At 49.8% G+C, this 14456-nt stretch overlaps 1 protein-coding gene across 2 annotated transcripts in view; it reads left to right on the top strand.

Moving 5' to 3' along the window:
- The window catches only part of ATXN3 (ataxin 3), a 357787-nt gene that overhangs the window by 325324 nt on the left and 18007 nt on the right, over nt 1-14456 (top strand). The window contains exons 10-11 of one of the 2 annotated variants that reach the window (XM_086937683.1): nt 7480-7562; nt 8619-8639. In XM_086937683.1, the coding sequence (XP_086793809.1) occupies nt 7480-7562; nt 8619-8639 (104 nt within the window). The remainder of the gene's footprint in view (nt 1-7479; nt 7563-8618; nt 8640-14456) is intronic. The other variant, XM_086937684.1, reaches the window with a different exon arrangement.

The following is a 14456-nucleotide window of genomic DNA, read 5'->3' as shown; positions in this document are numbered from 1 at the left end:
CTGTGACCGATAGTAAGATTCCCCCATGAGACATGTCGGCGGGACAGCAGAAGCAGGGCGCTGCGGCTGCACTGCGGAGGCGGCTGCGCCATTTCAAATCAAAGTAGCGAGTCAAAACACGAAAGCTTAACAAAAATGCATTGCGCTCAAATGTAATGAAAGCAACATAGAACACCTTATTGCCGGACAAAGCCCATGTTCAGCTGTACCATTCACCCATGAGATTTGTCAGCGGGGCACAGTCGCTATACTGTGGAGCCAGCGGCGGCATTTCAAATCAAACTAGCTAGTCAAAACACAAAAGCTTAAAAAGCTTTGGAGGCTGACATGATTCAAGCGCTGGTAGGCGTCAGACTGGGTCAGAAAATAAACTCAGCAAAAAGCGGATCCCGTTTGTGGTTTAGATGAAAAACAGCGAGAGACAGCCAGAGATCTATAGCAGCGGCGGAAAGCAGCGAAACCGAAACTTACCAGCCGCGCGCCCCTTGTAGTACAGATGCATTCTAACTGGGCCTGATTTCAACAGGAAAGTTTTCAAGATCTCACTTAGACGTGTGGAATGAAAACAAATAAATAAATAAATAAATCATTACGAGTTACCAGGAACAGTGCAAGGGGTTTCACGGCTCAAATGGCAGTCTGCGTCGTCCGGCGGAGGAGGGGGCATGGAGGGGTGCTGTGACGTCAGCCTCGTTCTCGGAGTCCATTGGCCCCGGCCTCGGATCTTCCACGCGCTGGAAGGCGGACATAATTCACAGTGACGCGGGGCTCTCCCTCGGCCGGAGCCCCGCGGAGAACACCGGACTGGCGGTAAGTGGGACGGGGTCGGTGCGCTTGTGTGTGCGAGCGTGTGTGTGACGGGGGAGCGTGTGTGTGTGTGTGTGTGTGTGTGTGTGTGTGCGCGCGTGCGACGGGGGTCTCTGTATGTGTGCGTGCGTGTACGTGCGCTCCTGTGTGTGCTCCATTTGTAATGCAATAGGTCTCGCAGTAACTAGAGTTTAAGCTATTGGCATTGTAAATTACAATGCCTTTTATTTATGTTTTTAAAAAGAAAACAAAAATAAAAGGCATTGTTATTTTCAATGGCAGCCTTTATTTCTACAATACAGACATTTATTCATTACATTATTAAAACCCAGTTACTACAGCAACGTGCCGTTTTTTGTAACCGATGTTACTTTTAGTGCTGCGATATCTAAAACGTTGGAACATAGTGCTACATAAAACTAGACTAAATAATGCACCACGGACGCTTTTAAAAACAAATAGATAAAAAACAATGCCATTTACAATACCAACAACTTCAAACTTTGCTAATTCGAGACCTATTGCATTGCAAATGCTTGTTTAGTGTGGAGTCTGCAAGACCATCTACAAAGGCACTACCACCATCCAGATGCAAGAGTACAAGGGCTTGAACAACAGTTCTGAAGTGGCTTTCTGGAAGGTTTAACTTTCAGTAGAAGAGAGAGCTGGTATAAGCTCTGTAATATATCAGGTATATTACAGTTTCACTCCACCTGGGCCTCCCACACTCACCTGCCTGCCATATTATTGCCTCTTTCCTGTACAGCGCCCCCTTGCTTCACAGCTAAGTTTGAGCCATTGAAGTCTTGAACATGCATATGTCGGACCCTTTCTGTTAAAGCGTAAATTAGGGTAGTTTCCCATTAGTAATATAAATGTTTTTGTGGGCTGATGACAGAAGTCTTGGTAATATTCCCTTGCACACCAGTGGAACTGCAAACTCTATATGCCGGACATGAACTAGTGAATCTCTTCAGGGCTTTGCCCACAGCTATTTCTTGTGGCGTGTGGGCGGCGTCCTCCTTTATTCTGTGTTTCTCCTTGGGTTTATTGCTCTGGCACTCTGTCTCTGTCACCGGACTATATTTCTTTTTCGCTGTGTCTCTGTCATTTCAGTTTCTATCTCTATCGGGCTCTGGCTCTGTTTGCTTTGCCTGTGTTTCTGTGGTTTACGTCACTATCTCTCTTTATCGGTTTCTCTCGTCTCCCCTGCGCCCCTCTCTCTCATTCTTTGTTTCAGGACTGCAGATGTGTGAAGGGGAGGGTGTAGTGATTCAGAGGGGGCTACGTGGACATCGATGAGACATTAGGGGTGGCAACCTCGGTGGGTGGCAGCGGGGGATGTGACAGTGAAAGACTGGGTGGCATTGTTGGAGTGTGGGGGCACGCACAGGGGAAGGGAGGTTAATAGAAAGACGCAGGAATCTCCCGGTTTCATTAGATTTCACAGATAAGAAATACATCTTCATCAGATAGAGCAGGGGCTCACTGGTCCCAGCAGCTGAAGGGAGGGGGGAGGAGGGAGGTTAGGAGAGAGGATTGAAATGGACGGAGGGAGGAGCGCAGGAGAGGCGAGGATAAGGTAGAGCGAGGTGAAGTGAAATTAAGACTTTAAGGGGTAAAATATACCTTTTTAGACACTGTGTATAAAACGAATTATTTGTCCCCTGCGCCTTCGCTTTCAGAACAAGTTTAAACCTTTATTATTCTGCCCGCCGGCGAATCCTATGTTTATTTGTTCGTCTTTCGGGGGCTTCGCTCTGCAGCGTCGGGAAGCAGGGGCTGCAGGGGGCTCCGGGCTGGAGGTGGACAGGCTGGTGGGGGGGGGAGGGGCATCCTGTAGATGCCGAGCTCGCGCGCGGGGGGGGGGGGGGGCGGTCAGTGTGTGAGGTTCTGATCCATTCCCAACATATGACTCACCACCAGCAGATATTGGCCGCCCAGCCAGCACTTCATCTCAGCGAACCTGCTCCTGTACTCCCCAGCTGGTCGTGTGGTGCGCGTGAGGAAAACTACCGTGGGACGGGACTTCCGTTTCCTGTTGGAAGCTCGCGCCCACGGAGTGCCTGGCCAGGAGAGGAGCAGTGGTGGCGGCTGAAGTCCGGAGTGGCGGTAAGTGGGCTGGGGGGGTAAGGGGGGATGGGGGGGACACTCGGTGCACGTGTGGGTGTGTGTGTGCGCGCGTGTGTGTATGCGACGGCGGGGGTGGGTTCTCTGTATGTGTGGGTGTGTGCGTGCATGGGCGCTTGTGTGTGTGTGTGTGTCTCTGTGTTTGCGCATGCGTGTATGGTGTTTGGAGCTTCCCAGGAGACAGCAGCTGAGCGCGTTCGCGAGCGTGCCCCGCTCAAATCGCCTCCTTGAAGAGGCAATGCGCGCGGCCGGCACTGTCTCCTGGGAAGCAGAGTCAGTAACAATAGATCTCGGCGAGTACAGTGCTTACGCACTGTATCGCTACGAGACCTAAAAAGGACACTGAGACTGCAAAGTCTATGGGGGCTCTACAGTCACAGCAGTTCAGAGGTGGTTCCTTTCGTCGCACCAACAATAGAGGAGCTTCCAGAGGCCAGCTGTCCCAGCAGACACAATACAGTAAAGGAGGCAAGTAGACAACCTACACCAAACATAGTAGGGGTGGCTATCGTGGAAACAGCACCAAGGGCAGAGGTCGTGGAAACAACAGCTCCCGATCCTCCGCCACTAACAAACAGTGACGTCTTGTCACTGCCCCCCGACCATACCACACCGGTCGGGGGGAGACTACAACAGTTCCTGCCGGTCTGGAAATCCATCACTACAGACAGGTGGGTGAGGCAACTTATCCAATACGGTTATTGTCTGGAGTCAACATCCACTCCACCCAACATTCCCCCAAGACACCGTCCTATGTCCACAGAGCATTTGCAATTATTGCAGCAGGAGGTAGTCGGCATGCTGCAAAAAGGAGCCAAAGAGCTCGTGCCTGTAGAACAAAAAGGTACAGGGGTGTACTCGCTGTACTTCTTGATCCCAAAAAAGGACAGGGTCCCTCAGAACCATACTGGACCTCAGGCCCCTAAACCAGTACATTCTCTCAGAACACTTTCACATGCTCACATTACAGCAGGTTCTACCGTTACTCAGTCAGGGAGATTTCCTCGCAACATTAGATCTGAAGGATGCATATTTCCATATACCGCTACACCCGTCACACAGAAAATACCTCAGGTTCACCATTCAGGATCAGCATTATCAGTTCAAGGTCCTCCCTTTCGGAGTGACGACAGCACCCAGGGTGTTTACCAAGTGCCTGGCGACAGTGGCTGCACACCTACGGAGACAGAATGTTCACGTCTACCCTTATCTGGACGACTGGCTTGTCCAGGCGAAGTCGGCCAGGCAATGTGCTGCCCACATGTCCCACACCATTCACCTTCACGATCTGGGGGTTTCACTGAATTATCCAGAGTCCCACCTTCAGCCCGCCCACGTACGGCAGTACTTTGGCGCGACAATAGATACTCTGGCAGCCAAAGCACAGCCAAATTCGGTGAGGATCAACAGCATGCAATTGCTGATACGCAAATTCAAACCACAACACTCGCTTCCAGCACGGGTGTTTATGCAGTTGATAGGCATGATGGCCTCCTGCATTTTCATAGTCCCGCACGCGAGACTACAAATGCGTCCGCTTCAGGAGTGCTTATCACGTCAGTGGAATCAGGCTCACGGACAATTGAAAGACCTAGTGTTGGTGACCGGTCGCGCATACAACTCTCTGCATTGGTGGAATCCACAAAAACTTTACAGGGGCCGACCGTTCCAGAAGCCTGTGCCACAGATAATACTGACGACTGACGCATCGCTCCAGGGATGGGGAGCTCATGTACTCCACTACACGGTGCAGGGACTATGGACAGTACAGCAGAGGAAGATGTACATCAACCTTCTGGAACTGATGGCTATCTTCATGGCGATGAAAGCATTCAAGGTACATTTGTGCAACAAGGTTGTGTTGATCCGGAGGGACAACATGACGGCCATGTACTACATACAAAAGCAGGGAGGTACACACTCTCCACAGTTGTCTCATCTGGCTCAGAGCATGTGGAAGTGAGCCATTCAGAGGAACATCTTCCTCATGGCGGAACACCTCCCGGGCAAGGACAATCAGATGGCGGACCTGCTCAGCAGGTACAGCCACCATATGCACGAGTGGGAGATATATCCATCAGTACTCCAACCGTACTTCCAGCAGTGGGGTCATCCAGAAATAGACCTGTTCGCCACAAGGGAAAACGCAAAATGCTGAAGCTTTGCCGCCGGTTTCCCACACCCACACCCACAGTCGCAGGGAAATGCGATATGGATGAACTGGTCAGGCATATTTGCGTACGCTTTTTCCCCAGCACCTCTAATACCACTGGTGGCACGCAAGCTGAAGCAACACTCGATGACTCTCATCCTGGTTGCTCCAACGTGGGCACGCCAACCATGGTACACCACGTTTCTAGAACTGTCCGTGGTACTGCATCAAAGGCTGCACCTCACACCCAGGCTTTTGACGCAGAGCCATGGCGACAATCAGCATCCAGATCCGCAACGGCTCAACCTGGCGATCTGGCTCCTGAGGTCTTAGAATTTGGCTACCTCAACTTGCCTCCTGACTGTATGGATATCATAAGGGAGGCAAGAAAGCCCATCACTTGAGCATGTTATGCGGCAAAATGGAAGCGGTTTGTCATTTATTGTGCCGACCACAACATCAATCCGCTAGATGCATCTACTCACAACATCATTTGTTATCTTTTACATCTATACAAATGCAATCTGGCCTGTGCTTCAATTCGTATACATTTGTCCGCAAAAGCAGCTTATCTCCAAAACAGACAGCATCTCTCACTTTTCAGAGGGCCTGCCATCAAAGCCTTTCTGGAGGGACTCAAAGGAGTTATTCCTCCCAGACACCCACCAGCACCTGTATGGAACCTAAATGTGGTCCTCACCAGGCTGATGGGTCCACCTTTTGATCCTCTACACTCATGCAAGATTCAATTCTTGACGTGGAAAGTGGCTTATCTAATAGCAATCACATCGCTACGACGAGTTAGTGAACTTCAGGCACTGACTATCCAGGAGCCATTCATACAGATTCACTCCAACAGGGTGGTACTCCACACTAACCCTAAGTTTCTGCCTAAAGTGGTTTCACAGTTCCATATCAATCAGACTATAGAACTGCCAGTTTTCTTCCAGAATCCTGAGTCAGTGACAGAGAGAATGCTCCACACACTAGACGTCAAAAGAGCTCTAATGTACTACATAGATAGGACAAAAGATTTTAGGAAAACAAAACAACTGTTTGTTGCCTTTTCGCCACAACACAAAGGCAACCCCATTTCCAAAGCAGGTATAGCCAGGTGGATCGTTAAGTGCATTCAGACTTGCTATCAAAAGGCTAAGCGCACATTAACGGTTCCCCCAAGGGCCCACTCCATGCGAAAGTTGGGGGCCTCCATGGCTTTCTTTGGAAATATTCCTTTAGAAGACATATGTAGAGCAGCCACATGGTCTACCACACACACATTTACAAAACACTACTGCGTAGATGTGCACTCCAAACAGCAGGCAGCTGTAGGGCAGGCTGTTCTAAAAACACTTTTTCAAACTGCTGCAGCTGGCACGGGCGGCCGCCGCTAATGGAGGGACTGCTATATATTCTATGCACAGATATGAATTCAGCAGCCCACATGCCTCGAACCGAATATGCTACTTACTAGTATGCATCTGTTCTTGGCATGTAGGGCTGCTGACATTCATATCGCCCGCCCTCCTCCCCTGCGCCTGTAGCGGCTGCAGCACTCAGAATAACTCTTAGCATGGTCATCACTTACGGTATTACACTCCATCTTTGCCACTATGGCGAAAAACAATCTGAGGATGGAGTGGATGCCCATGCGCACTGTAGTCCAGGGGAGGAGCCACCTATCTCGTGATACTTCGAAGACTCTTCCAGGACAACAATGTGAAATCATCCGGACCCAACACTAGGCGGCGATCTATGCACAGATATGAATGTCAGCAGCACTACATGCCAAGAACAGATGAATACTGGTAAGTAGCATATTCGTTTTAAGGAACTGAAACACGCTAGACAGGGAATGTGCACAAGTAGGTTGTACATATCCCACTTTTTTCATCCTAGTTACTCCACTCTTGGTGACAAAAGTAAAGGGAAGCAGTGTAGCTGTAACCTTGCCAGTTAATATTACACAGTAGATAATGGTAAAACAGGAACAGTGTTCCCATTAATCCTGGATGTATTTTATTTTTTTAAAGCGTAGGTACCAAATCCTTCCCTTAGATAGAAATTGTTACAAACGCATTTTCAATTTACTTAGTTTTATGTTAGCGGTTAGATCAGTTTATTTTTGTGTATTATAGGAAAAAGAAACATTTCTACATTTTATTTATTCTGAGATGGGGCATGAAGTTTTAATTTGTAACAAGTCAATTTTCATGTTGACCTGGTGATGTTTGTTGATGCCATACGAAGCATAGAAACAGCATCTTGTAAAATTATTGACTGGATGTTCCTTTAGAAATAATGTAGAGCCATTGCTGCAATATTTTCTATGGTTATGGTCCTGAACGAATTTTTTGTATTGGTTTAGTTACATTGTCCATTTTATTCAGGCAGCAACAGCAGCAGCAAGAACAGACAGAGGATCTACATGAGAGGCCAACTACAAGTTCAAATGCACTGGGGATTGATCCAGGTATGGTGTTCTTTTCCTACTGTGTTCCACATTAAAGTATCCTCTTTTGCATCAGATATACACGTCCATCTTCTATTTTGTCTATGCTTTGATGTAACCTCTTTGTTCAATCTAGTAGGGTAAGAAATGTCCACATGTTCATGGCTTTTAACCAAACTGTCGATTTTGCTATCTTGGGAGTTGCATTGAAGACAGCAAAGTTAAAGTGTGGACATCTCGAATTTAAGTAAAATGTTAGCAATGTCAATTTATTAACTTTTTATACGCATCTTTTTTGTGTTAGTGTCGTAGTTGACAGAGAAGTTACATGCTGGCACAGTGGTTGCAATTGGTGGGATCTGATGGGAACATACTTTTTGATTTGGCATATTCTGTTTCTATACTTAAAATGAAATCACATTCCAGAATGCAGGCTGGCATTTCCATTGCCTGTGTTTGCTCCCTATCCTTAAATAAAGGATTCATTCATTATTATGGAGACTATTCATGCAGCCTCAAACCATTTCAACTTCTTGATGTGTGATTGCAGCCTGCCTGGTAACAGTGGCAAAGTAGGTGTGTGTGGTGGAAACCACTGGTTTTGAAATATCCGCTCTCCTTACCAGTGCCACACGCATTCCAACACATACTCAACACGGAGCCATAAAATAACATTAGAAAGTAAGTGGTGCCTCTCTTTGGTTAGCAGAACTTATTGTGTGACTGTGCAGTCCCAGGAAAAGGAGGAGTCAGAGATGGTCACGCTTGCATAGTCATGTGATGAACACACAAGCAGATAAGACCCGAGACTGTAAGAAACTGGCTCTATATATACTACACCAAAATGAGGTATAGTGTGTATAGAGTCCAAGTGTCCCCCAGAGGTAGGCAGAGGTTAAAGTTAGATAAAACTTTACTCTTTGATTGTGGTAGCTTGGTCAAGCAGTAAGGCAGTATCAGAGGACAGTGTTACGCATTTGATGTACACACTTAGTCAGCAAATGAATTCACACACTCAAGAACTGAACTCTAGGCCAATTGTTTTTGTATAAAAATATACTTTTGTTCATTTTTTAGAACCAAGCAAGCCTGACACAGGTAAGCATTAAATACTTTTCAGTAATAAGTTACTGGATATAGAACAGTTTGAAAATGCAATAGAAATTGTACTTTGTATGATTTACAGGGAAGCAGTAGTATGCAACACTTAGCAAATTCAGTACATTGAAATGTATAGGCTTTTACAGTAAATTGCAGGTAAGTTACTTTTCATGTTACTTTTCTAACTCCGTGCTGGATACCTTGATTCCACACTGGGACATTTCCTGCAAACAGTTGAGTAAACACGTTTTGGTTATTTGTGCGATTTTTAAGGAATATTTTTAGATTTCAAAACTCCACACTGGAAACTTTTTGGACAACAAGTGTCAATGTTATCCTATAGGAGGGAAACAGGTTAATATTTCACAGGTAAGTAAACAACTGTGGGAGTTTAGGTTCTGGAGTTGGACTCAGGGGTCCCCCAGTGTCAGTGATGCACTGTTGTTGGACCCTCAGCGGCACTAGGGCAGCGGGGTGCAGATTCTTGAGGCCCAACGTTATCCAATAGGGAATAGAGGGCCTCCGGTTGGTCGCTGCTGGCAAGCAGGCCACTGGGTAGTGGGAGCAAAGCTCCTAGGGTTAAGGTCAGGGCGAATGGAGAAACAAAGTAGCACAAAATGTGCACCCTCAGTGGCACTGGGGCGGCCGGGTCCAAAGTGCTATTCCGACATAGGGCGCCCTGTTGTTTTCTATGGAGAACCTCCGGTTTGCAAAAGCACTGCAGGCAGGAGACGGAGGACTTCTGAGTGCGACCACCACTTGGAGAGGTAAGTTGGGAAGTTAAGGGTTGGCTAGGAACTGTCAGTTTGGGCACACAAGGCCGTGGGGTGTCGGGTGCAGGTGTACCTTTTGGGGTCGGATCTTCTTACCAGCTCCTGGTCGCAGTTAGGGGGGCCTTCTGGATTTAGGCTGCAGGCGTTAGCTGGAAGCAGATCTGGGTTCGCCAGATCTCGGGTCAGGATCGTTGGGGTGACCTTGTGGTGTTTTTCCACTAGAGCTCAGGCCAGGTTCGGCGGGTGCAGAGTGGGCTGGATTCGTGGTCTCTGGCTGGCACCAGAAGCTGCAGTTTGAACAAATCCGGTGTTCATGGGAGATGCAGTCTTTAGAAGTGAAGGCGTCTTTAGAAGTGAAGGCAGACAGGTCCTCCGGGTTTCTTGAGGTTGCTGGCTGCAGAACACACCGGGATTTCGCAGGAGCTGGTTCGAGGGGGAGACATGCAGGTAGGCGTTGTCGTCCTGTTAGCTTTGCACGGCTCTTCAGTCCTTCTTATCTTCTTTCTTGTTTCTTGTCTGGATCTGAGGAAGCAAGGTTCAGGGTGCCCCCTAAATACTAAATTTAGGGGTGTTACGGGTAGGTAAAGGGCAGGGACCAATGGGTCCCTTCACTGGGGTGGGTACACCCCCTATTCTGCCATTCTCCAGTGGGAGGGGTGCAGGAGCCTGTTCCTGGTTGCCTGAGTCTCCCCATCCTCAAGATGGTGGGACTCAAGGTTGTGCTTCACCTCCCCTCCCCCACTTGAGGGGTGGAGTTGGCAGAGAAGGGCACACCTCTCTTCCTCACTTGTTTCTCCCGCCGGTTCTCCCACCCAAAGTGGGGGGTAGAACCAGTGGGGACCAGTTGCTGAAAGTAGCAAATGGTCTGGAGAGGCGGCATGCCTTTGAAGCTTCCCCTTCGTGAACCCTGCCCATCCTGGGGGAGGAGGCTTGGCACCTCGTCCCAGGATGTGCAGTGCATCAGGCCCCATAGAGCAGCAGCTCTCGACCCAGGGGTCCAGAAACATGTCTGGTGTTGGCAGCCTAGGCAGCCACTCGGTCAGGTCACTAGAAGTTGGTTGAGTTTCAGGGGGCATCTTTAAAAGATGCCCTCTGTTGTGCATTTTACATTAAATCCCATACTGGCATCAGTGTGGGTGTAATGTGCTGAGAAGTTTGATACCAAACTTCCCAGTCTTCAGTGTAGCCATCATGGTGTTGTGGAATTAGTAATGAAACAATTCCAGCACCATATACTCTTAATGGCAGCACTGTATTTACAGTGCCCAGGAATGGACTTGGGCACTGTAGGGCTACAGGGCTCTTGCACCTGTAACCTCATCACTGGCATAGGGCACCCAGCTAGAGGGGTGACTGATGTATGCCAGGGCAGTGGGTTTTGGGCATGGCACGCAGGGATGTGTGCCATTTTGACTCTTCACTTTGTTCTGCACCAATACACGCAGCCTGCAAAGGCAGTGTGTTAGGGTCAGGGTACAGGGCCTCTAAGGGTGGCACAATAAGTACTGCAGCCCTTAGAGGCCTTCTCTGGTCACAGTGCCATGGGTACCTGTGGTACAATTTACCAGGGGCTGACATGTGTCCAGAGATGTCAATTGGGTTTAGGCTTCAATGCAGTTTAAGGGAAGGAACATAGGCCCTGGCTACCTGATTAGCAGGAGCCCAGGGCACACTCAGTCAAAGAACATCAGCAATTCAGCAAAAAGTGGGGGCATACCATGCAAGAAAGAGGGCACTTTCTCATAGAGACATATTGTAATACAGGCAGAAAAAGGACAGAGACAGACCAGAATGAACATACTGATGATTAAAGGTTATACAAAGTGCAGAAAATAATGCGAAACATAACAATGAATAGAGATTGCTCTATACATAGATGCAGGGAGGAGATAATATCCAGAGATGCCGAATTTGGAACTGGAAACTAGGTTTGAGACCTTGCGTCTGCTCAAGATTCTGTGATCAAGGGTAAATCACTTAATCTGACCATGTGTAACCAAATGTGGTGCTCATGTAAAGTGTTCTAATGCCGGTGGGTTGAGTTTGCACTATATAAAAAAAATTTTTAAATACACCATCACACAAAAAGCCATGTAATTGCAAAGAGGCTGTTAGGGGTTAGATAGAATCGGGTGGATAGAGAAAAAGGCTGTTGGTGGCAGACACAGATTGGCCACATACAGGAATTGATAGAATAAAAGAAGCAGCGGCAGACAAAGAGAGAGACCGGGACAGAGGAAAGCATGCTTGAAGCTCTGTATGGAAACTTTGACTCCGCAAAAAGAGTTGCACCATGACCTGGATATCCACTGAAAAGAACAAATGCAAAGAAGAGGTAGACATGCAGATTAGTGAGACAGCAATCCACAAAAAAAGTCTCTGCTTTTGGAGAAGCGCAGGCATGTGGCAAACAAGCATTGGCATAGCCAATAGGTCTCGCATTTGGGACCTTATAAGTGTTTAGCCATGCAACAGATGGTGTTGTTGCACCAAGGATATTCTGCTGCATAGCTAAATACTTATAGGGTCCAAAAAGCGAGACCTATTGGCTATGCCAATGCTTGGTTGTTTTTTGTTGCTGTTTTGTTTAAGTTGACAGATCTACAATAGCTGGACATGGTTTTTGTTAACAGTTCTTTGCATCAAATGAACTTGCTTTCATTGCTCTGAATGTTGTTTCCATTCTGGTTGAAGGAAGTAGTAATTCCCGGGGGTGTGAGAGCTGCTTAGCTGTGCGCATGCGCCAAAATTTGCAAATGAGAAAAGCCTGGTGCAGGCGCAATTTACAAGTGTGGAGTGAGTGAGCCCCAGGCAGCATGACTCACTCACACACAGGAGTTCATGCACTGCACCTGCATACTCCGCATGGTTTAAGGAAACTCGACCCACTCCCTCCCAGGCATCGAACACATATTTACCAAGAAACTCAGAGAAGAGCCTGCCTGCTGCACTGACGGCTGGTGGTGTATGTGCCTGGTGAAAGCGTGCACTGACGGCTGGTGGTGTGTGCACCTGGTGAAAGCGTGCAATTACGGATGTTGGAAGCTTACACTGGCGGCTGGTGGTCTGTGTGCCTGGTGGAAGCGTGCACTGACGGCTGGTGGTGTGTGTGTGCCTGGTGAAAGCGTGCACTGACAGCTGGTGGTGTGTGTGTGCCTGGTGAAAGCGTGCACTGACGGCTGGTGGTGAGTGCCTGGTGGAAGCATGCACCGACGGCTGGTAGTGTGCGACGGCTGGTAGTGTGTGTGCCTGGTGAAAGCGTGCACTGATGGCTGGTGGTGTGTGTGCCTGGTAAAAGCGTGCACTGACGGCTGGTGGTGTGTGTGCCTGGTGGAAGCGTGCACTGATGGCTGGTGGTGTGTGCCCAGTGAAAGCATGTGCTGGTGGCGTGTGTGCCTGGTGGAAGCGTGCACTGACTGCTGGTGATGTGTGTGCCCGGTGAAAGCGTGCAACGACGGCTGGGGGTGTGTGTGTGTGTGTGTGTGTGTGTGTGTGTGTATGCCTGATGAAAGCGTGCACTGACGGCCGGTGGTGTGTGCCTGGTGGAAGCATGCACAGACGACTGGTAGTGCGTGTGCCTGGTGGAAGCGTACACTGACGGCTGGTGGTGTGTTGCCTGGTGGAAGCGTGCACTGACGGCTGGTGGTGTGTCTGCCTGATGGAAGCGTGCACCGACGTCTGGTGGTGTGTGTGCCTGGTGGCAGCGTGCACCGACGGCTGGTGGTGTGTGTGCCTGGTGGAAGCGTGCACTGACAGCTGGTGGTGTGTTTGCCTGGTGGAAGCGTGCACTGACGGCTGGTGGTGTGTGTGCCTGGTGGAAGCGTGCACTAATGGCTGGTGGTGTGTGCCCGGAGAAAAAATGTACTGGTGGTGTGTGTGCCTGGTGGAAGCATGCACAGACGACTGGTAGTGTGTGTGCCTGGTGGAAGCGTACACTGACGGCTGGTGGTGTGTTGCCTGGTGGAAGCGTGCACTGACAGCTGGTGGTGTGTCTGCCTGATGGAAGCGTGCACCGACGTCTGGTGGTGTGTGTGCCTGGTGGAAGCGTGCACCGACGGCTGGTGGTGTGTGTGCCTGGTGGAAGCGTGAACTGGCGGCTGGTGGTGTGTTTGCCTGGTGGAAGCGTGCACTGACGGCTGGTGGTGTGTTTGCCTGGTGGAAGCGTGCACTGAAGCTGGTGGTGTGTGTGCCTGGTGGAAGCGTGCACTATGGCTGGTGGTGTGTGCCCGGTGAAAGCATGTACTGGCGGCTGGTGGTGTGTGTGCCTGGTGGAAGCCTGCACTGACGGCTAGTGGTGTGTGTGCCTGGTGGAAGCATGCACTGATGGCTGGTGATGTGTATGCCTGGTGAAAGCGTGCACGGACAGCTGGTGGCGCGTGTGCCTGGTGAAAGCATGCACTGACGGCTGGTGATGGGTGTGTGCCTGGTGAAAGCGTGCACTGACGACTGGTGGTGTGTGCCTGGTGGAAGTGTGCACCGACGGCTGGTAGTGTGTGACGGCTGGTGGTGTTTGTGCCTGGTGAAAGTGTGCACTGACGGCTGGTGGCGTGTGTGCCTGGTGGAAGCGTGCACTGACAGCTGGTGGTGTGTGTGCCTGGTGGAAGTGTGCGCTGGTGGTGTGTTATGCCTGGTGGAAGCGTGCACTGACGGCTGGTGGTGTGTGTGCCTGGTGGAAGCGTGCACTGACAGCTGGTGGTGTGTGTGCCTGGTGGAAGTGTGCACCGACGGCTGGTGGTGTGTGTGCCTGGTGGAAGCGTGCACTGACGGCTGGTGGTGTGTGTGCCTGGTGGAAGCGTGCAGTGACGGCTGGTGGCGTGTGTGCCTGGTGGAAGCGTGCACTGACAGCTGGTGGTGTGTGTGCCTGGTGGAAGTGTGCGCTGGTGGTGTGTTATGCCTGGTGGAAGCGTGCACTGACGGCTGGTGGTGTGTGTGCCTGGTGGAAGCGTGCACTGACAGCTGGTGGTGTGTGTGCCTGGTGGAAGTGTGCACTGACAGCTGGTGGTGTGTGGGCCTGGTGGAAGCGTGCACTGACCGCTGGTGG

Source organism: Lissotriton vulgaris, chromosome 9, assembly GCF_964263255.1.
Source record: "Lissotriton vulgaris chromosome 9, aLisVul1.2, whole genome shotgun sequence".
Taxonomy (NCBI): Eukaryota; Metazoa; Chordata; class Amphibia; order Caudata; family Salamandridae; genus Lissotriton; species Lissotriton vulgaris.
The sequence above is the reverse complement of the archived record's forward strand: the minus strand, read 5'-3'. Positions and strand labels throughout refer to the sequence as shown.